This window comes from Carica papaya, chromosome 2, assembly GCF_054855325.1.
Source record: "Carica papaya isolate Zhongbai chromosome 2, ASM5485532v1, whole genome shotgun sequence".
Taxonomy (NCBI): Eukaryota; Viridiplantae; Streptophyta; class Magnoliopsida; order Brassicales; family Caricaceae; genus Carica; species Carica papaya.
In genome coordinates this window covers 1938390-1959413 of record NC_142310.1, presented here as the reverse complement: position 1 = coordinate 1959413, position 21024 = coordinate 1938390, and the positions used below count along the sequence as shown (strand labels likewise).

Genomic DNA, 21024 nt, shown 5'->3' with positions numbered 1-21024 from the left:
AATTTATGTGAAAAGATGTGCTATATGTAACAGTGTGCTGTCAGAGGACATTAGGATATGTTCGAGTTTTATGCAGGTAGAATAGGGACAATAGTTTGCGATAATTTTATTTATTTTAGAAGGCGTCTGGGATTTTTCACCTAGGCTAGCTTTTGAGAATGGGCTCGTTTGAGCATGAATTAAAATAATCATCAAAAGCTTCAGGTATGTACAGGTTAAGTCCCACTTGCATGGGATCTTAAAATCTAATCTGAAAATTTATTCTGACCTCATTTGCTGAATGCACCTTATGATATAAAAACAACAATTGAATGTACAACACGATATTAGTCAAAAATGATTTTCTCTAAGGTCAGCAGTCTTTTCTTTTCTTTTCTTCTATGGAGCGACCCTGTTAGTGCTTTTGTTAATGATCTTCTCCGAATCATATGGTGTGCTTATTTGTTCTTTTCATTTTTTGTCTTCACTAACTTACTTCCTTTATAGTGCAATCTGGTAATAAGAGGTCGAGGTGCTCTTGTTTTTTGTTCAAAACCTCTCACACAAACAAATCCTGCAAAAGAAGTTTAAAAATTAGTGGGTAAACCATGCTGAATAGATACAGGATTAAGGTAAATTTCATGTCCAAGTTTTTTTGTGATTCATCTCTTAAAAAGTAAGAATACAAATTCATCACTGTGGATCTGAAAAATATGAGCTAAATAGGTTAACTATGTATCAAATATGTAAGTTATGACTAAATTCAATATATCAAATAATTAAGATTTAGGACTTGAATGAGAATACAAAAAAGTTGAACCAAATACAATACAAGGTAGTATTTAAGCTAAACATATTTAAACAATTACTACAATATATATTAGGCCAGCCAGCATCTTGCAATGTTAGGTTAATTAATTCAAGCCTGAATATACCAAAAATTGGACCAGCATCGTGCTGGTTGTTCTCTTAACATGTTCCTAGAGCAAAAAAGCAACTTGGTGAAATGATTTTTTTTTTTCAATTTTTGAAGGTGAGGTGTCTGGATAGTTTATTTTATCCAAGAAAACTGCAGGAATACAATTAATGCCCCGTCTGGCAACAACCCGTAGTTTCTTTTTCTTAAAAAAAATAAGTGTAGTATGCTATAATATTAACAATGGTATCAAGGGGGTATTACCCCTGTACAAAATAACTCTTAGTTGTTGCTTACATGGTGGAAAAACACTTTGTTGCCAAACGGGAAAAACTAGAAGTACTTTTAGCAGAAGGTAAAGTTAAAATATGCTTTTAACAATGGTAAGTACAAAAGTAGGCTCTACATGTTTAAGGAAAAACCTACACATGGTTTTCCAAAATTATCCTCACACAAACTTTTAAGTAATTGGCAGATATTAATAAAATTAAAATCTAAAAATAAATATATTAATATTACTATACAAATGATAATTCAAATTAAATTTATCTATTTTTACTATTTCTTTGTTTTTTTGCATTTAAAAGTCTTTTTGCGTTATAATAATTTAAAATAGTAATTGTCAACTATATTTAACACTAAAAGTCAATAGTTCAATTTGTTTGTACTTTTTGAAATTTAATAATAATTTAAAGAATGAAACACAAAATTAAATTAACAATCAAAATTATTCAAATATCTTATTCTCTTATGCTTTTTTTTTATCATTTCAATATCTTTAATTATTTTCATGAAAAACATCAGCTTCTGTTTTTCAAAGTGACAATACTTCAGCTATTTCCAACAAACACATAACAAGTTTTCTGCTAAAAATGTTCTCACTGAACACTATTTTGGTAGCACTTTTGATGCTCATAGTATGAGCACCAGCTATGTTAAATGGGTACTAAGACTTAGTTCATCTGTTTGCTCTTTTCTCTTTCTTTCTCTAAAACACACTTGTGTACATGTGTGCTTATGCGCTTAGGATACACCATTTGTAGATGACATGTGGTTAGTTTTGTAGTTTGACCTTCTACAATATGTAGGATGACCTTTTAGCACGTAAAGTCACTTAATTCTTGATCAGTTATCTTGACTGGAGCCAAATGTAAGGACTTGCATATGGGTCTAATTGTAACTAAGATGGACAAAAGGTTTTCTACTTGGAAAGGCACCTTCTTTTCTAAGGGTGGGAGACTCACTTTGTTTGAAAGGACCTTTTGAATTTGTCAACTTTTCCTTCTCTGTTTTCCCCATCCCTTCTCAGTCAAAAGCTTGTTTCTTTGAAATGACTTCGAGGAGCATAGGAAATACCAACATGTAGCTTGGGACACTGTTAGAAGACCAATTGAAAAAGGTGTATCAAATCTTTGAGGTTGATGAATATACCTCTTTTGGCAAAATGGCTATGGAAATTAATGTCTTCAAAGAGAGGTATAGGAGGAAGTCATCACAGCTAAATATAGGGTAGACGGGAGGGGGTGGCGAACAGCAATAGTCAAACAGGTATGTAAGACTAGCCTCTGGAAGGGGACTAGTTTGAGTTGGAGTCAAGTAATGAACTTGTTGTGCTTCCAGGTTGTTGGTGGTCTAAGAGCTTTTAGTATAACTTCTAGTGTGGGAATGTTCCTTCGAATCTGTTTTCGATGTTGTATGAGCTAGCTAGAGCTAAGGAGGCCTTAGTTAGTGAACATATGACACGGTAAAACCCCTCTCATCCCTACTGTGGCCTATCTAATAATTGGGAGATCACGACCTTGCCACCTTCTTACCATGTTGGATTGTAGTCACATCTCTTCTATGTTTCCTAACAAGCCAGTTTGGACTTTCTCAAAAGATGGGGCCTTCTCGGTGAATTTTCATTCTACTTCAATCTTTTGCCTGAATCCTCTTTGACCTTTAGATTTTCGTAGAAACAGATGTTGAAGAAGAACCTTGTTTCTCGTTCTTTGCGAAGTGACGTCAGGCAAAATTTGTACCTTAGATAACTTAAGAAAAAAAATGGTAGAATCATTGTTAATGGCTGCCTGCTTTGCCTGCAGTGGTATGAATTTCATAATTATCTTCTTCTTCAGTGTTCCCAAGGCAAGAAGATTATGGAATTCCACTCTCCTTTTTGTTAACCTTTCTTGGGCAATTAACGGTTCACTAGCGGATGGAATCTAGGGTTGGAATGGTATCTCTATCGGCAAGGAAAAGGAAGAATCTCCTCCTGCTTATTTCATAGGTCACTGTGTCCATTATATGAAAAGGAAAAGAACAATCAGATATTTTACGAGAAAGTCTGTTCTTTTGTTAATATAAGAAACCACTGGTTCATAATCTTAATTTTCTTTTCTGTGTAGAGGTCATCCCATTATTTTTTTCTTTTTTTTTTCCTTTTTCTTTTTTTTAAAGAAAAAAAGCTCATTCAATCAAGTTTCATTGAATTCTAATCAACCTCATTTCATGGCAGATACTTGTTGCATAGATAGATAGCATTCGCGGCATCGAGGTTTCAGTCAGACATACTTATTACATGCTAGTTGTTAGGTATGCAGCTTATGAGTCTTTTCCAACAGATTTTCTTTATTGGTGGGTAAATGTTTTTTTAATCTTAAAATTTAGGTCCATTTAAATTGGAAATGGAAAAAAATTTGCATAGTTTACTCTAGAATTTGAAACAAAGATTTGGCTCTGTGATTATTAATTCTGTTGAGACAACTTATGCAGCATGGATTAATCACTTGCACTTGAAGCACTGTGCTTGCGTGATGTAAAGAGGAATATTGAGAAGAACAGTAAAGAGAAGCACCAAGCAAAGGTTAAAGGTGATTCTGCATGGTGTTGCGTTTCTTTGTTATAACCTATAATATGGATGTCAAACAGGGATTGATTGGTGGAAGTTCCATAACAGAGTCACTAATATCATCAGAGTATGTTTAGAAAGGCTGAAAACAAGCAGTTGAAAACAAGCAGTTGAAAACAAGCAATAATCAGGCTGTTAGGAGATTGGAAAAGAAAGGGGGAATTTTCTGTTTCTTCTTAGGTTTCTGTGTGCTTGGGATGGAAATACCCGATCAAATTTCCTGGCTATGCAAATTTGGAAAACCAAGGTTCCTCCGCATAAAGCTTTTTTGCTTGGGAGGCATGTTGGGAGAAGATCTTAACTATTGATAAACTCAGAGTTAGAGGACAGATTTTGGTTAATGGATGCTACGGTTGTCTTCAGGCGGAGGAGACGTGTAATCACTTATTGTTGTGGTGTCTTATAGCCTACAATCTTTGGTGTATGGTGTATGATCTTTTGAGGATTGAATGAGTGATGGCTGGATTGGTTGGTATGGAAATTTGGGCTTGGGATGGTTTATATGTAAAAGGTAATATTGCTAACTTAATTCCATTGACTGTTTTTTGGGTTCTTTGGAAAGAAAAAAATTCTAGAGTTTTTGATGGTGTCGAGAGTAGTGTGTACAAAATAAGAGATAGGTAAATTACTTATATTTTAGATCTATTTTGTTAAGTAATGATATTATTAGTGATGAGAATTTTGGGAACGTTATAGATATTTTAACACTATTGTAAATTTTTTATACATGGGTGGTACTTCCTTTTTGTTACCAGGCTAATGTATTCTACATACTTTTTACTTCAAAAAAAAGGCAAAAGAATGATGGTTTTATGATGTTTAATTTAAAATATGCTGTTCAAGATCCAACAGGAACGGAATGTTCATTAATCATCTGTATGTAATTGTTGTGAAATATGGGTCATTATCGATATTTATTTGTCGATGGATCTTACAAAACCTAAAGCAAATATTTAAGGAGATGAGAAGCATAAGAATGATTACCATACTGGTGATTAAGAAGATTTTTGTGCTATATTTATTAATAAGATTGATGTTCTGACCTATAGGATTAGGTGCAGCACCAATCATGCAAGTGCTGTAATCAGACTCCCACTGATATGCATGCTGATAATTTTATCTGGCTTGCAATTCAAAATTGTCTTGATCCACTTTGGTTCTTGAATTAGGTTTGAGATGGAAGAACTGAACTTAAAGGAAAGAACTGAGCTACAGTGGGACTTAGAGTGAACAGGGAGAATGTTACTTGTTTTGTTGGGGATAAACTAGGAGTAGAATAGGACCCAGAAGTTCTAGAATTTGGAGTGCAAAAGAGAAGATGTTGAGATGGCAGAACCGAATGTAAGGGAAAGAAATTGAGCTATAGTGGGGCTTTAGAGTGAATAGGGAGAATGCTATTTGTTTCGCTGAGATATACTAGGAGTAGAAATTGGACTCCAGGAGTTCTAAAATTTAGAGATCAAAAGAGAAGATGTTGGACTACAATGGCTTTTGGGTTGCTGACAATTTTGAGATTGAAAGAAAGATCAGTTACAGAGGGAAAGACTAAAGTACAATGACTTGAAGGCTGAAGAGTGAAGGGTCATAAACTTGAATATTGGCCTTATTAGAGACCCATGAGTGACACCCACGAATAGGATTCATTCAAGTCTGTCAACATGACGGGTTTAGCTCTTCAGACATGTTCAACTTACTCAGATTGAACTTACCTAGATTGGCTCAAACCTTCCATATAGGTTCATGATCAGTTCAGATCAGTGTGAAAGGGTTTTGATTGTCTCTCTTTGTTTCCACGGTCCATTTTATTAAATTAACCATCTACTACCTTTTGGAAGCAGTTTGAAGATGGAGCTTAATGCTAATTTGCATTCAAAGTTTGACACTCTCCAATGAGGTCATGAAAATACCAAGAACCATGACGGAGATTGTGGAGCACTCAGTAAATGCATTAGAGGAATTCTAAATGCTTCTTAGAGATTGGAGGGATATTGATGGCTTTTCAGGATGCTTGCTATGTTGCTAAGGTTGCCCAACACCTTTAAGCTGCATAAATAACTATCTTGAACCTCATGATATATCATGAAGGTGGAGGCTCCAGATTTCGAAGAATATGTGGAAGAACTTTCGGCAAGAACCACTAAAAATAGTTGGCATAGATTTTGGGATTGCTCAAGGGCTTAACTCAAAGAGGATTTACAGGTATGTAATTCAAGGATGAAATTGAAGTATAGATTTAATTTCATCTTACCTTGCAAGTTTTCACAATTTTTTCTAGTTATTTGTCCCATTATTCACTTTGATAATGATGATTACTGTGAAGTTGGCAAAATATTTAGGAATGTTTCCTGGTCATTTTATTTTTTTTCTTCCACTCTTCAAAATTGGAGGTCTGAATTTTTTCTAAATGGTAAACAAAAAGATTAATCACTTACATTTTAAGAAATCTTATTTCTTTAGGATTTAGAACTGGAGATGTTTTTGTATTCTATTAATTTTTAATTAGTATTTGTTATAATAATATAGGTAAGAGATTTTATTAAAATTTCTGTAGTTTAGGATTTTACATAGTGTTTAAGAGTGGTTTCAAGTCCTAAGACTTAGGGTTCTATTTTTGTATAAATTCTATCTAGTTTCTTTCACAATGAAGAAGCTGTTTAGATGATTTCCTCAGCAGATTGATTCCATGTGATTGAGAGAGCCAAAATTGATTGTTGCTGCAACTGTCCTTACTTCTTAGGAATTATGTACTTTGTTTCATAATGAAGACAGCTATTTAGGTAGCAGATTAATTCTGTGTGATTGTGGGAACCAGTTGTGATAATGAGCTCCAACCATTCATTAGGTATGATACTTAAAGAACCTTAAAGTTGTATTTGGTTTAAACCTACTCTATTTCTATCAAATTTTTAGGTTATTTAATACACGTAGAAGGTAGTCATAATTTATGCATTCGATGCATGATTAAATCAACTTAATTTATATTAGACATGTAAGTGACCGATATGTTGAGGAATACAAGAACATCTAATATTAGACATGTAAGTGACTTGGAATTATAATACTATTTTCATTCAATTTTATATCATATTTTTATTATATTCCCATTCCTAGTCCATGGAGTTCTAATTTGAAACAAACTCGAAATAAGTGTAATATCTATAGGCAGATTATCTAAATTTCCAACCTCAATTTGCACTGTCTAATGAATTATCTATCCCTTTGCTTTCAACCAGAGTGGATAAGGCAATATGCATAGTTTGAGGAAGCATTTCATACCTTTCCAAAAGCAGTACTGAATACCCTCTGTTGATAGTCCTGATGGAAATTGAAATTTTTTTTTCTTTTATGGTTAGTGACTTACTCTAATGCAAAATTGGGATATTAAGTAATTAACTACCATTCGTAGAAATACAACTTGGTTTTCTTACCTTTGAATATTGATGTTACAGATGTTCCAAAATACACCATTCTTCTTGGCAAATTCCATAACCACTCTCTTGGAACATTAATGGGCTTGAGGCTAGACGCATGATCTGCAAAGACCTGGTTGACAGAAAATTTTGTTTGATGAGGAATTTAATCCTCAGTGGAATTGTGACAAGCATGATAAAGTGTAGGAAACTATTTAAACTTTACTATCCCTTTGATTACAACAAAGTACGCTCTTCCCTCATCAAAAAAGAAAAAGTCATATCTTCCCTGAAACTGAGAGAGTCTGCAGAGATAACTTTAGCGGTATTTACCTCATTAACTTGAAAATACGTCCCATTGAGTGGAAAGCTTCCTCTCATTGCTGTTCTACAAGGTATCTGTACAGAAGGTCATGCAAATTTTAGTAAGCACATAGATGTTTGTTGTTTCAGGCCTTGGTGCTTATTTGTTAATCTTTAATCTCTTAAATGTATTTTTCTCACCAGAAGTGTTCCTCTGACTGTTTGTGAATCAGCTTCTTTTATGCTGTTGCATGGAAAGCATGTCTCCTTATCACACAGTTGGCCTTTTTCTTGAGACTCACATCTTTGTTCAGGGGGTTGAATCGAATCTGCTGTTTCACCTGGTACCAAAGTTTAGGTATAATCAGTTTCTGATGCTGTAGACCAGCAAGTGTCTTAGGGGTAGGAATATGGCCCCAAACTTATCTTGGCACATTTTGATTTGACTATATCAATTTACGATTTTGGTGTCAATATTTTCATCTTATTGGCAATACCCCTGGATGCTGCAGATGCCAGTTCTTTTATCTTGAAAGAAAATGCTGGGGGCAGTTCATGCTCACCTGGTCTCCATATAGCGAGGAGGTATGGACTAGGATCATCGGGTTCTCGTCTGTCCATCTGTATGATTATTAACGTTTCAACAATTCATATTTTAAGCAACACCATATAGTTAGGAAAATAAAGGAAGAGCTTACCTCTTTCAAGAGAGGGTGTGAATCTGGAAGCTCATACCTGCATCATACCAGGCAAGTGTCAGAGACTCAGGGTGCATCATGTAGGATTTGCTACTTCCCTTCAGTTAGTGTTTTCCCATTTCATCTTTTCTAATTTTTTTATTATTACTTAAAACACTTATCTCTTTCTTTCTCTCTAAATATTCTCTTTCCTTCAAGGGCGTCTATATAAAAATACATGTGCATCCAGTTGATGCCATACAACATCTGATTCTTTTTTCATCTTATTGGCCTAATAACTTTGGAAGAAATTGACTTACACTTGATGCTCTGTCCGTAGTCGACTAACATTCTTCAGTTTGGGAGTAGGAATGGAAGCGGCTTCGGGATTCAAAGCAACCAAAGCTTTGGACATGTCACCTTCTTGGAGTTCCATTTTCTCTTGCATATAATGCTGTACATTTGCTGAGAACGCCTCAACATTAAGCTTTATTGTTGGAATTTCATCTGGATCCTCCCAAAAGAAATCTTCAATGTCACTTTCTAATACGTCCAGGCATTCTTGTTCTGGTGTTGCTGGTTCTTCAATTATAGGTTCACACTTTCCATCAGCATGCCTTGCTGTCAGTAAATTCTTCTCTGGTTGAGGAAGTCGCATCAGATTTGTAACCATGAAGGGTCTATTGTCTGGTATAATGGGAACAGTTGCACTTGTTATACTCTTCTCTTCTGGTCCAGGTAGTGCGAGTCTTGCACTGCATGCAACAAAGTAAGTCTTTGATTCCATTGAGAAATACAGTTCATCCATCAGAAAACAGGTGTGTATCAGACAAAAATATTAGTTTCTCTTCTAGTTTGATTTCTTGCCACTTCTCTAATGCCTCCTCTAACTTCAGCATATCAGCTTTTAGAACTTGTTTCCATTTCATTTTTCTTCATATTGCTGAGTGGTTGTCATACTGCATTGTCAAATATAAGGGTCCCCAGAAAAGATTGAACAAGGTTATAAACTTGGACCATCGTGTCTTTTAGGCCAGTATCACTTAATGCTACTTCTTTCTGGTTAGAATGTTTATATGAACTTTTGTAAGGAAAATAGGGTGCAAAGGTTGGAGCCTAGCCTCAGCCCATCTACGACACTCTTCAAATGGTATAGTTACCCATAAACAATTGATTCCTTGTCAATTAATCCTATGCTGCTAGTTTGGGCGTCTAATTTGGAGACCTCATTTAATTAATGAAGGTACAGATGTCATGCCTTGATATTTAAGGGTTCTTTGAGTTAGCTGGATGTTCATTGAAATACTGACCTTGCAAAAGCACTTGCAAAGTGTCTGCATTCTCCTCTCATTGGGCACGCATTGCAGTTTGGTTTATTCTTTGTGCAAAAGACCTGCATAAATGTTGAGGCATGAGAGACACCGATGCTTCTTGCATGGCTAATTCTAGATGTCTTCAAGAGTTGCATTAGCGGATGCCAAAGATGTGTTATTACATACCTTTCCAAATGTAATCAGCTGGTAATGTAGTTCATACCTATAGTTAAGGACAGTACATTAGTTTATATGACTGCACATGGAATGTAATAGCAATATCCTAACAGTACTGCTTCTAGTACATATTTGTTTAAAAGAGTTATGGGTTTACAGTGTTCGCTGGTCAAGTTTACACAATCTTGGCCAAAGATATTTTTGAACAGACTCCAGCACTGGGTACCTGCAAAAGAAAATCATTGGTTTCGAGGAATGAAGACTTTCAGTTTTATTAATGAACATTTATACTTACAGTTCTAAGAGGTGTATGTGAAGTGATTCTGGCAATGGTTGGAGAGGGACCCATCCCAGTCTAACAGCTATCCGTCCAACATTTGTATCCACCTTCATGGTAACATAAATGTGATATTTGATTATAAAATACAGTTTCCTTTTTACTGCACAGCAGTTCTATAAAACTTACCGGAAAAGCAAGATGATGAAGTGTTAAGAGGCGCACACACTCCACACTTTTCAATCCCAATCCTCGTATACTTAAGAGATAATCCCTGCAGCACAAACAATTTTTTTTTCCCGGAAAATCAATCATATCTACATTCCTCGTATGCAGTTCAATTCCTTATACTTAGTTTTACTCTTTAGTTAGTTTTCTTCCAAAATATAGTTCAGATATCTTACTTCGCTTTGTCTGGGGGGACGTCTCTTAACCATTCAAGATCCATGCTTCCATGATCTCTAACAAGGCGGTTCAAGAATTCCTGCAATATTGCACAATCATTTTAAAATTTCTAATCACTTGATCCTCTAAAGTAATCTTTATTTTGTTCTGATGACTATTCTTATTGTCATTTGAAACTGATCTGAGTAACTTACAGCGCTTCTGGGATTGATTTTTACACACCTTTATTCGTTCTGCTAGCATGTTGTTCATTCCCCTGTCCCTAATAGCTTTAGAAATCTCATTAACATCAGCATAACGCAATGCTTCATAATCTAGTGAGTCCATTGTGTCTGTGCTTCGTTCCTTTTTCCTACCATTAGCCTGCACCTGCCTTCTTAGATTATCCCATTCAATTGCATTATTTTTGTCAACCTCAGCCTTTCCTTTTTTTGCTTTTGAAACACTGGTATTTGTCTCATCATATGCCTTCACTGGTGAATTTGATTCAACCAATTTGTTGTCCAAGAATTTCTGTTTATTTGCCAGATTGATTCCCTTATCAGCATCAGTTCTCTTCATGAGTTCAGGTGCATTAAGCATATGCTTCATGGTACTGCTTCTACTCTCTTCAAATGTTTCTGGACGATTAACAAGCTTTACAACCGGTGTCTCCTGTGGTTGGAAAGTCTTCATCTGATTTTGATGACCATTGCAGACTTGATCATATGTAGTGCAAGATCCAGGTTGTGAGGTGTTTTCCTTTCTTGATAATGCCCATGAGTCCGCTTCTGATACATCTTGAAATCTTGGTATTTCATTGTCTTGGGCCAACATTTTCACATTAGTTGTTTGTCTAATACTTCTGTATAAGTCATTGGCATCTTTTCCTTTATCCAGTCCAGAAGCAATTGCAGGCCAAGACCATGTTTGCTCTTCACTAGCTGTTTCCGAACTGTCTATTTCAATTACTTGGGGCTGTGAAATTGCGTCCAGCTGAAACTTACTAGGAGTGGCTGGCATCTGCAATTCTGAAATATTAAAGTTGGTTGGCTGAGTAAATGTGGAGCTCTTGAAGTTCTCAGTTCTATTTGTTCTTGGCTTTTGCTGGTTATTCTCCATATCTATCTGCAAGTGCCCATGCATGGTTCCTCTATGAAATAGTGGGCTCCCATTAACCTGAGTAAAAAATTCATCAAATGAGATGGCACTCTGTGAAAATTTTCCTGAACCAGGAATGTTGGTTTCTTTGGTTCCAGTAGTAGGATGTTCTGCATCAGAATTGGAACCTGAGTATGATCTTATTCCTCCATAGGGTTGGACAATTAAAGAATCAAAAGAATCTGGTGATGATAGAAATTGTTCCTCCAGGCTCTGACTATATGTCTCTACTATGATTGTTCTTTCTATTCCTAGGTGCGATCCATTAATTGTAGAACTTTGTTTGTCTGGTGGACGATTTACTATCTTTTCTTGCCATGTGATGGTGTCATTTGGATTCAGTACACAGACTTCTGGTTCAATCAGTACACTCGTTCTATCCAACTCATGTCTTACATGGCACCCTGATTTCGGAGGAAACTGTGCAGCTAGAGACATGAAAGCAGAGCTGCATGATAGGAAAGTCAGAAATATTAGCTTACTTCAAATTTCAATTTCAATATCTTCAAAATAATCTTAAAACCATATTTTACCTTGATAGGTGATCGGAAACATTCTGAGTGAGGAAAACTCCGATAACTGAATCTACAACTGAGCCCTTCCACTGTGAGAAGCGCCTATCTCCTGTGAAGAGTCGTTAGAACTTTTTGTTAGTACAATTTGGCTTCTTCAATGAGTAATTGGAAAAATAGATAGGGAACTAGATTTCTTGTGTCCATGCTTATGTATTAAGCTAAAAACCTGCTAATTATGACTTAGAAAATGCCGGCTCTCTTCATTTAGGAACCAAGTTTCTTTAGGGAAATAAAATGGAGTATTTTGCAATGATATTGAACTGATATCCAGTGTGATATTCAGGTTCAGTTACTGTAGAATATAATAGATTAGTCGATTATGTCTGAGGTCATTTTAATATTTATGCCTTTATTTCTCTTAATTAAGCAAGCTTCCCATGCACCACGCTCGTGCCTTTATTAATGCTAATGAATTTAAATTAACAAGTGTCTGCAATTTGTTGTTGGTCACATTTTTCCTTTTGCAGATCATCATTCTCCTTTTATCTGTCAAGTCGTATTACTTGCATTTGATGAAAAGAGAGGGAGGTTGTGATAAGTTCCCTTTTGGTGCTTGTATGCACACTCCCTTCAATTTTGGTTTATCCTTTATTGGGTTTGAGCTGGGTTATGGTTGGCAGGGTGAGAGGGATGGGGTGGGAGAGCTTTGGATGTGAAAAGACATTCAGAGCAACCTGCTAAGCTTATCCCTTTGGCTACCTTTTGGGCAATTTGGAAAGAGAGGAATAGGAGAATTTTAATAGTATAAAATCTAATTTTGATAGATTTAAAGACTCATGGGCTCAATCCCCAAGTTTTTTTTATAGGTATTGTATTTTAGCAAGGATTTGAAGGATTTTATAGGCATTTTGTTAGATATATAAATACTTTTGTATATGAGTTACAACCACTTGGTGCTTTTTGAATTTCTAACTTTTTCTTCAAAAAAAAAAATCTTATGTATGTTGTGGTAATAATTGCCACAAGAAATGCAACAGCATTGACCAGTTAAGACATGTTCATCATCGCGACTATTGTGGTCATTATTTTAATTAGCTAGACAATCACATGATAAGTACATTTTGTTGAGATGATTACACTTCTAAAAGAAATAAAGTGAATCTTTAAATTTTTGAGTAAAAGTATCAGGTAGCGTACCTTGTACAAGATGCATTCTGGCAATGAACGAATCAGCTCGTCCCCGGAAAACTCTCCTTTCTTCCTCCCACCACTTCTCCTTTTCCTTGTCTAATCCTTCGTCAGCTTCGCTTCCCTTCTTACCCATCAACAAATTCCATATCCTGTTTGTCTCTAGGTCAAGGTCCACTTTAGGCCGTTGTTTACGTTTCTTTATAAAGTCAGACCCTACATATGGAACAACTGAACCATCTGCTTTGTACAGAACAAGTGCATTTTGCTCTTGCCCCATTATTTGTTTGCCTCTGTCATCATTAAGATTGAGATGTTTAAGTCCATTTATGATCTTCTCCATCATAACTGAGAATTCCTCTTTTTCTGATGGCCCTACATTAAATACCAAGACAATTTGATGAAAAATGTGGTGATTGAATTTGTTGAAGATTAGCTTGATAAGATGGTTATAATTTATAAGAGGTTAACATGTTCTAAACTAATATGTACAGTACCTTCTGTCTTTCCTGAGTTCTTCTGATAATCATGCAGTGGTTCGTTCTGACCTCCTTGCAGCCTGGAATTTTCAAGTGGCACTGAGTTTGACACAGTGGATCCCAAACTTTGCTTTTCAGTCGGGCCAACACAATCTAGCTGCCTATCTATAGGCGCAGGAGCCTTTCTTGGGGGAGTGGGTGGAATAAGGTTGCATTTCTCATTACTGGGAAGGCTGTGAACTTGACGTAATCCGTTGGTCTCTCGAATTCTTTCCGTGCCTGCATGTGGTTCAGATGATATAGGTTGCTTCACCCAATCACGCAGATAGGGCTTAGAGTGAGCATATGGGTCCTGAGTGGATACACTGAACTCAAAATTTCCTCTGTTGGAATCAACGCTCTTGTGGGGGGTATATGTTCCATGGTTTCCTGGTGATGCAATAACACTGTTTTTTACGGCTTGCCTTGAGCTATCTTCAACTACTGCAGTATGAGAAAGCATATCCCATGTGTTTTTATGGAGTCCATTCTCAATTTTCTTTTTCTTCTGAGATTCTGGGCGATCTGTACTATGATTGCTGCTGGTTCTGTTGCATTCATTCGTCTGAATTATCTGTTGGCACGATGATGATCCCCTATTTAAGGTACATCCATGCATATGCTCAGTAGCATGATATTCTCTCTTGGATCCTCTAGTACCAGTACTGTTGGATGGAACTGTTGATGTTGGATAAGAGATATACTGAGAGGGTTGCCCCATTCTATCAAGCTTTTCCTGGTTGTTTCTCACTTGAAAGTCCCTGTGGACTACTCTTTCTGGGTAGATATTTTGCTGTATTGGACCATTTTGAATTTTACTACTGTTTTGGCATGAATTGACATTTCCTGCAGTTAAATTTCGGGTAAGGTTGTTCAGGAGTTCCTGCTGCAAGTTCTCTGGTGGAGCTTGTGAGGATTCAACTGTTTTCTCTGACCATGACACACGGTCAGTTGTTACATGCTGCAAGGAAGATGTATATCTACTTATGGTTTGAGATACATGATTTTCTACCGGCAAACCATTCAGTTGGCCTACCTGCACTGCTGACATTTTTTTGCATCCATTTGTTGTCCCTGAAAAAAATTCTGTTTCATGAAATTCTGAATTCAAATTAAAAGGCCTCTTCTTTTGTTGCATCTCCAGTTGAATTTCAATTTGGTCTTGTTCTTCATCTCTCTTCTCTGGGTCAAAATTCAATGTTCTTTTGCAAGATCTGGTACTGTTTCCAGCACTAGGATCTGTTGTCTCTCTCAAAACATCTGTCTGTTGAGGTGCTGATTCCTTCAAGCCCTTCTTGCGTACGTACTTCCTTTTTCCAGTTGGGTTCTCTTTGGACTTTGTATTTCTTGGAGTTGCAGATTTTGGTGTCCTTTTGGGTTTGCCTTCTACAACTACTTTGGGCCTGTGTTTTCTGCTTTTGGGTGGCTTTTGCTGTGGTGTCTTGTTTAGCTCAACTGGATCAACTTCCTTCTCAGAGTTGTTTTGTTCCTGTAGCATGGTAGAATTGACAACAGATGATTCTAAAATGTTCTGCAAGAGTTCATCGCACTGATGGTGGGTAGCTTCATTCCCTATGCTGGTGACTAAGTTCTGCTGGTTTTCTTTTTCCCGGTTAGAGCCATCATCGGTTGAGAAATTCAATGCTGCCAACAGCTGTTGGTTCTCTAATTTCTTTATCTGGTCTGGTGTTTCTGGTATGAATTGGATTGAATTGCCTATGCTTGAGAATGCATCAGCTTCTGGTCTTGGTGGTGAGTTCAGATTGTAAAGGGGTCGATAAGGTACAGGACATCCATCTGTAAAATGAGAAGCTTTTATTAAGAAACACATATGAGATACAGCAATGATAGAAACAGTCACAATTCTGTAGCTAAAATTATTCTCAAAATTACCATATCTACATATATCAAAGCTCATGTTTTCCAGCTCTATTAAGAAATTAATTTGACGTTGCAATTGAAATGAGAGTGGCAAAGCCATTTGAAGAAACTCACCCCATGCCTCGCCTGCCATTTATGAATCACCAGAGGACACTGTCTTTGCTAATTTTCTTTTTCTTTTTTCCTTTTTTCCTTTTTAATACCCTTGCTCATTTTCTGGGAACTGAACATGTTCTGAATTTTTATTATTCCCAATGAAGAACTTTAATTTTTTGGGCCGGGACTCTGGAGGTTCAGTGCTACTATCAAACGTAAATAACTTTAGCGGATTTTTCTTATAAAATTCACTACAGAAGTTATAGTAGAAGTGCATTTCTCATTAATTCCCTTCAATCTTGAAATTAAATTGTTTTGTTTGTTAATGATTTCTTGTTTGCTTTTGCTATTTGAATTTCTACATGTCATCAAAATTTTCTTTGAAGTGATACTATGACTAACCAATGACTACTGATATAAATTTGTGCTCTATATGCAGAATGTAATGCGAAAGTATATGACATGCCATTCATCTTATAGCTGTATCGGATGGGAAGAAGGTAGGTCGAATCAAGTATAACAAGTTTTAGTTGCATAAACTAGCACAAAAAAGGATTTATATTTATATAACTACTTACATTGGGGTGGTTGTGTATGCTGTAAGCTGTCATCATTGCTCACTAGGCTTAAAAAGGAGCACTGGCCCTGGTTGGGATGCAATTGACTCCAGTTGGTTGCTTGAGGATCAAGGTTCCTTGTCAGAGATGTACTTGCCATGCCTGTATTTCCGCTCGGGTTTCTGTTGATAGAGATAGCAGCAGGAGCTGCATTGTTTGGTGCCAAAAAATTGTAAACAAGATGATCATTCCAGCCTATACTTTCATTACAGATACCATTTAATTGATTGACCAATCCGATTCTGTCACCCAATCCTGTGCCAGCATGGTAATAACTTTCTGTTCTGCTTGCTTGATCAACCATGTTAAGATTTTGCACTGCTCCATTGTAATTGTGTGTCCCCAGTGCATACCCACTGGGGAATGCAGGCAGTTCTTGCCAGTTTGTCGCTGCCATGTGGTTGCCATGTCCATAAACAGGGGTTGGATTGGATATTGCTAGTACTGGTTTCAGCGGTGGCGTTGGCATCCAGTTTCCCGGAAACTGAAGCTCATTCTCTTGCGGCATTGACCCACTTCCCAAATTCATCCTTGAATTCATGCCACCTCGAGGTAACATGATTAATTTGATTTATTCCTTGAGTTTCTTTCCTCTTCTTGAAACTCCAATTCTCTTTTAGTTGCTGAATTTTCAAGAAGAGAAAAAATTCTGTAGTTCTAGCAAGTCTCCTTCTCCCGTTACCCCATTGCTGAGTCCCAACCTGCATAACCAAATAATATTATCAACCTAGTTTCCCACCTAACATGCCAAACGCAGGTGAACAGTTCGGAGAAAAAAGCGTTGGCCCAGGTAGAAATTTTTTTAAAGAACAACACATGTTATATGCCGCAAATCCATATTCCTCGATAGCTGCCAAGCCAGCCATAAATCTGTTCGCTTCATGGAGCACTTAAAACATGGTTTAACACAAATGCAAGCATAGGAGAGAAAAGACTCATTTTATCAAAAAACAAAACCAAATATACCTGTAAATGAAGAAGATAAAGCCTGCAAATCTGAGTGAATTTTCAATCAATTAATCCCCGTTTATAATGGCTGGGATTGTGGGAAAAATTCAATCGGAGAACATAGTAAAAATCTCCACAGAATCTTCACCCGATATGAAGGCAAAATGTAACAGCTTTTATATATGAAATGCATGAATTAAGCTTTAAAAAACAAATAAAAATGGTACCCAAAAAAATTCACTTGTGCAGGTAAGTTCACCGATCTCCTACCGAGTGAGCTTTGCTTTCTCAACCGAGTCAATGCCGGAAAAACTCAGCTCCAAGGCAAATCAGAGGAGAGAGACATATGCACACAAATATATATATCTATATGGAGAGAGAGAGAGAGAGAGAGAGAGAGAGAGAGAGAAGAGAAATGAAAAGGAAGCAAACACAGAGAATAGACTAATATTAGTTTATTTATATATTAATAATAATTAAAAAAAAAAACACCAGCTTGGGCACTCCCTTTTTATTATTTTACTCGCTGAGCACCCCCCCCCCCCCCCAGATTATCTCTTAATTAGTAACTTAATTAAGCTTAAGGCAGCCTTTTATATATATATATTTTTCCTTCTGTGCGGTAAAACTTCAGAGTAAAAACAAAACAAGCTGTCCGGATTACCATCTTTCTATAGTAATTATTATTTTAATCATCAATCAAGTGGTCCAGATTTTTATTGTACTTTGTAAACTTAATCATTAATCCAGTTCGTAGAATTACCATAAATTTATCTCATACTTTTTTTCTACTTTTAGCATATGTAAAATACTTTTGTACAATATAATATTCATTTTAATTGCCCTTAAGAAGACTGATTTTCCTCTATTTATGATAAATTCATAATTTTTAACATCTAAATATTTTTTTTTTAGGGGTACCCATTTTTTGTTCAGATTTTTTTTTTTGGGCAGAATCTCTCTTTTTTAAAGCAAAGGTGAAAAGGGTGTGAATTTTTACCATTTCAAAATATAAAAAGATAGAGAGAGAGAGAGAAGAGTAAATAAGTAACTTAACACTTAGTATTAAAATCCCATTGCTGTAAATTAGTACAAAGAGGAAATAAACAAGTAACATCTCTGTGTCTTGTGTCTTATTTAAGGATGCAAATCTTTAAATTAAGTAAATGTTGAGGTAAAAACGGTTTTCATTAGGATTTGATCTTTTTTGGGTTTAAATGGGTTTTTATTTCTTATTAAAGTAATTAAACCTAAACTCTTGAATTAAGTTGCTAAATAAAAATATCAAACTCCCAAAATGCAACGAAGAGGGTAAAATTGTAATTCCACAGGGTGCGGCTGCGAAAGATGCCGTGAATTTCAACGCGTGTTTTAGGTGTTTTGCATGGTCCCGGACACGTGATTCAGCCAAAACGATGCGTATCAGATGTCCTTTGCCTTGATTTTTGAGCACTTTTAAACTATAACAAAGATGTGCCCACATCATAAAAAAAAATTGTTATTATTTTTTTTCAATTTTCTAATCAAAATATATACGTTGCATGCATGGCATCTTTTCGATGATTTCTGTTTTCTTTAAAATATATACTTAGGGTTTTTTTTTTTTTGCTCTTTTTATTTGTTATGATTATAATGATATTTTTTTATATTTTTATTTAATTATAAATTAATAATTATAGAATATCATAGTGGACGTATCAATTTTTTTTTTTCTAGAACGTTCAATTCTGTGGGTCAAAACCATCAAATAGTCTGATGTCAAAAAACAGAAATTTCGAGTGTAACTGATACGACACGTGAAAAAACGGAAACATTCGAAAAATAAGGTCGGCAGTATATGGCAGTTTGACGGTTTCGGTACTTGAGTCAAAATTTTGAGAGAAAAAATAAGTAAATCGGCGAAAACAGACAAAATATATTAAATTGCGGACTAGTTACATTGGGATTCTTCATATTTTCATATAGTATTTTTATTTGAAATTGGCAACTAATCGACAAACTGTATTAGATTATATCAGATCACGAATTAATACTTTGTGATTTCTGTTGATTTAGAACATTATCTGATTAATTAAATATGATTGTTAAAATCTAAATCTAAAAAGATGATTTGCTTATTGAATGTGTTATGATCCGGTACATTTAACTTTTTTGTTATATGAGTTAACTATTTTATCTCAAATGGTTAATATTAATATGAAGTTTATTTATGTAAATATGAGGTTTCGAAACAACGCTCAGTTTATGAGATTATATTGAAATATCAAGGTTAATATTAATATTAGATGTGTTTTAGTAAATTTAGAGTTTAAAGATGGTATCATACTCTTAATTATTAGATCCATCTTGAGTTTTGGTTGAAAGGACTTTTAATTATTGCATAAAATACTTCGATTCAAACGTATATAAATAAAGTAATTAATTATAATTTAGTATTTTATGATGAATTTTTTTGTGTGAATTCAATATATGTAGCTCTATAGTTTATTCTTTTGACATATAATCGTTAATTTTTTTTAAGAGATCCCCATATATTTGTAATTATAATAATTTATAAGGTGAAAATTTAAAGTTAAACAAATTAAAAGAATGATAAAAAAATACATTATAAATACTGAATTTCTGAAGAAAAAAAATGGAATGTACCAAATTGTGAAATCTGAAACTATAATTTAGTTCAAAATATTATAAATTCAACTCCTCTAATTAACTAAAATTCACATGTCATTGAATTAATAAAAAATACTAAATTTATTATTTAAGATATAGTTATACGTACATGTAATATGAGGTATGAATACACACACTCACACACACACACACACACACATATATATATATTTGTTTTCCATTTAAAAAAAGAGAGAGAGAGAGAATTAATTCCTTATATCTCTGGCATTTAATTCGTCAAGTGGTGGTCTGCAAAATGGTCACACCATAAATCAGTCAGGTAAAACAGTGGCTTCTTTGACTCAGTTATATCCTTTTATTCATTATATTTAATTAATATTGTCTCATTAAAATATATATATATATATATTTAATTAACAATATTTATAATTGAAAAAATATATATCTTCTTGGCCGAAACCATTGCATTTCTTTTTAAATAAAGAAATTAATTTATAAACATTAAAATTTTATTTTATTTATAGTTTAGTTTCATTATTAAGTCCGAAGCAATTTCTTAAGTCCTTTCTCCAAAAGGGCTCAAATAAATTTAATATTTATTTAAAAATTCATATTTTATATAAAATTTCCACTTCTTAATTTAAAATTTAAATTGAAATTATCCGTTGTGTAATTTTAATACGAGATAAAATGATTAAAATTTTACTCGATATAAAATATCATATTACTTGAAGAATTATAAATGATGTCAGAATAAACGATTGTGAATAAGAACGTTCTTACTTTGTCGTAAATTGAGCAGATAATTGACAGATAACAAGTCATTTTGAAGAACAAAAATTCCGTAAATTTATTTATAAAAATAACACATTGGTTGTTTTAAATTTTTTTTAAAAAACATTAATTTGTATTAGAAATTTACCCAAATAATTAAAAGTTAAAAAGCAAAAATGGAAAAGCACAAAAAAATTTGACCTTACAAAATGGGTGAGATCAATTATGTTCACTCGTGCACATCTTGTTCTTAGTAGTGTTATTGTGGCTATGTGGGCTGGTTTCGAATTATGAGTATATATGATTGAATATGTATTTATGATTGGTAATTTGTACTTAAGCCCATAAACTCTAATATATATATATATA

General features: G+C 34.8%; 1 protein-coding gene and 1 long non-coding RNA gene across 18 annotated transcripts in view; one reads left to right on the top strand and one right to left on the bottom strand.

Annotated features, from left to right (window-relative positions):
• Positions 1-17632, top strand: part of LOC110809177 (uncharacterized) — a 28669-nt gene extending 11037 nt beyond the window's left edge. For 6 of the 17 annotated variants that reach the window (XR_015816793.1, XR_015816790.1, XR_015816789.1 and 3 more), the window contains 10 exons: positions 3393-3469; positions 3650-5984; positions 7019-7133; positions 7235-7590; positions 7732-7900; positions 8011-8247; positions 8545-8993; positions 13725-15490; positions 16125-16185; positions 16290-16550. This is a non-coding gene — a long non-coding RNA (uncharacterized LOC110809177). The other 11 variants (XR_015816786.1, XR_015816787.1, XR_015816779.1 and 8 more) reach the window with 11 other exon arrangements.
• DME (HhH-GPD base excision DNA repair family protein) lies at positions 147-16861 on the bottom strand. The gene is made up of 19 exons (XM_022034921.2): positions 16264-16861; positions 13688-15505; positions 13200-13565; positions 12021-12111; positions 10570-11935; positions 10347-10426; positions 10132-10216; positions 9961-10052; positions 9823-9891; positions 9675-9711; positions 9486-9568; positions 8496-8930; positions 8197-8233; positions 8062-8119; positions 7700-7839; positions 7529-7594; positions 7214-7328; positions 7062-7100; positions 147-553 (listed from the first exon to the last, which is right to left on the bottom strand). The coding sequence occupies exons 1-19, from the start codon at positions 16859-16861 to the stop codon at positions 438-440; spliced, it is 5691 nt and encodes a 1896-aa protein (XP_021890613.2). The 3' UTR covers positions 147-437.
• Positions 17633-21024: the final 3392 nt, after the last annotated feature.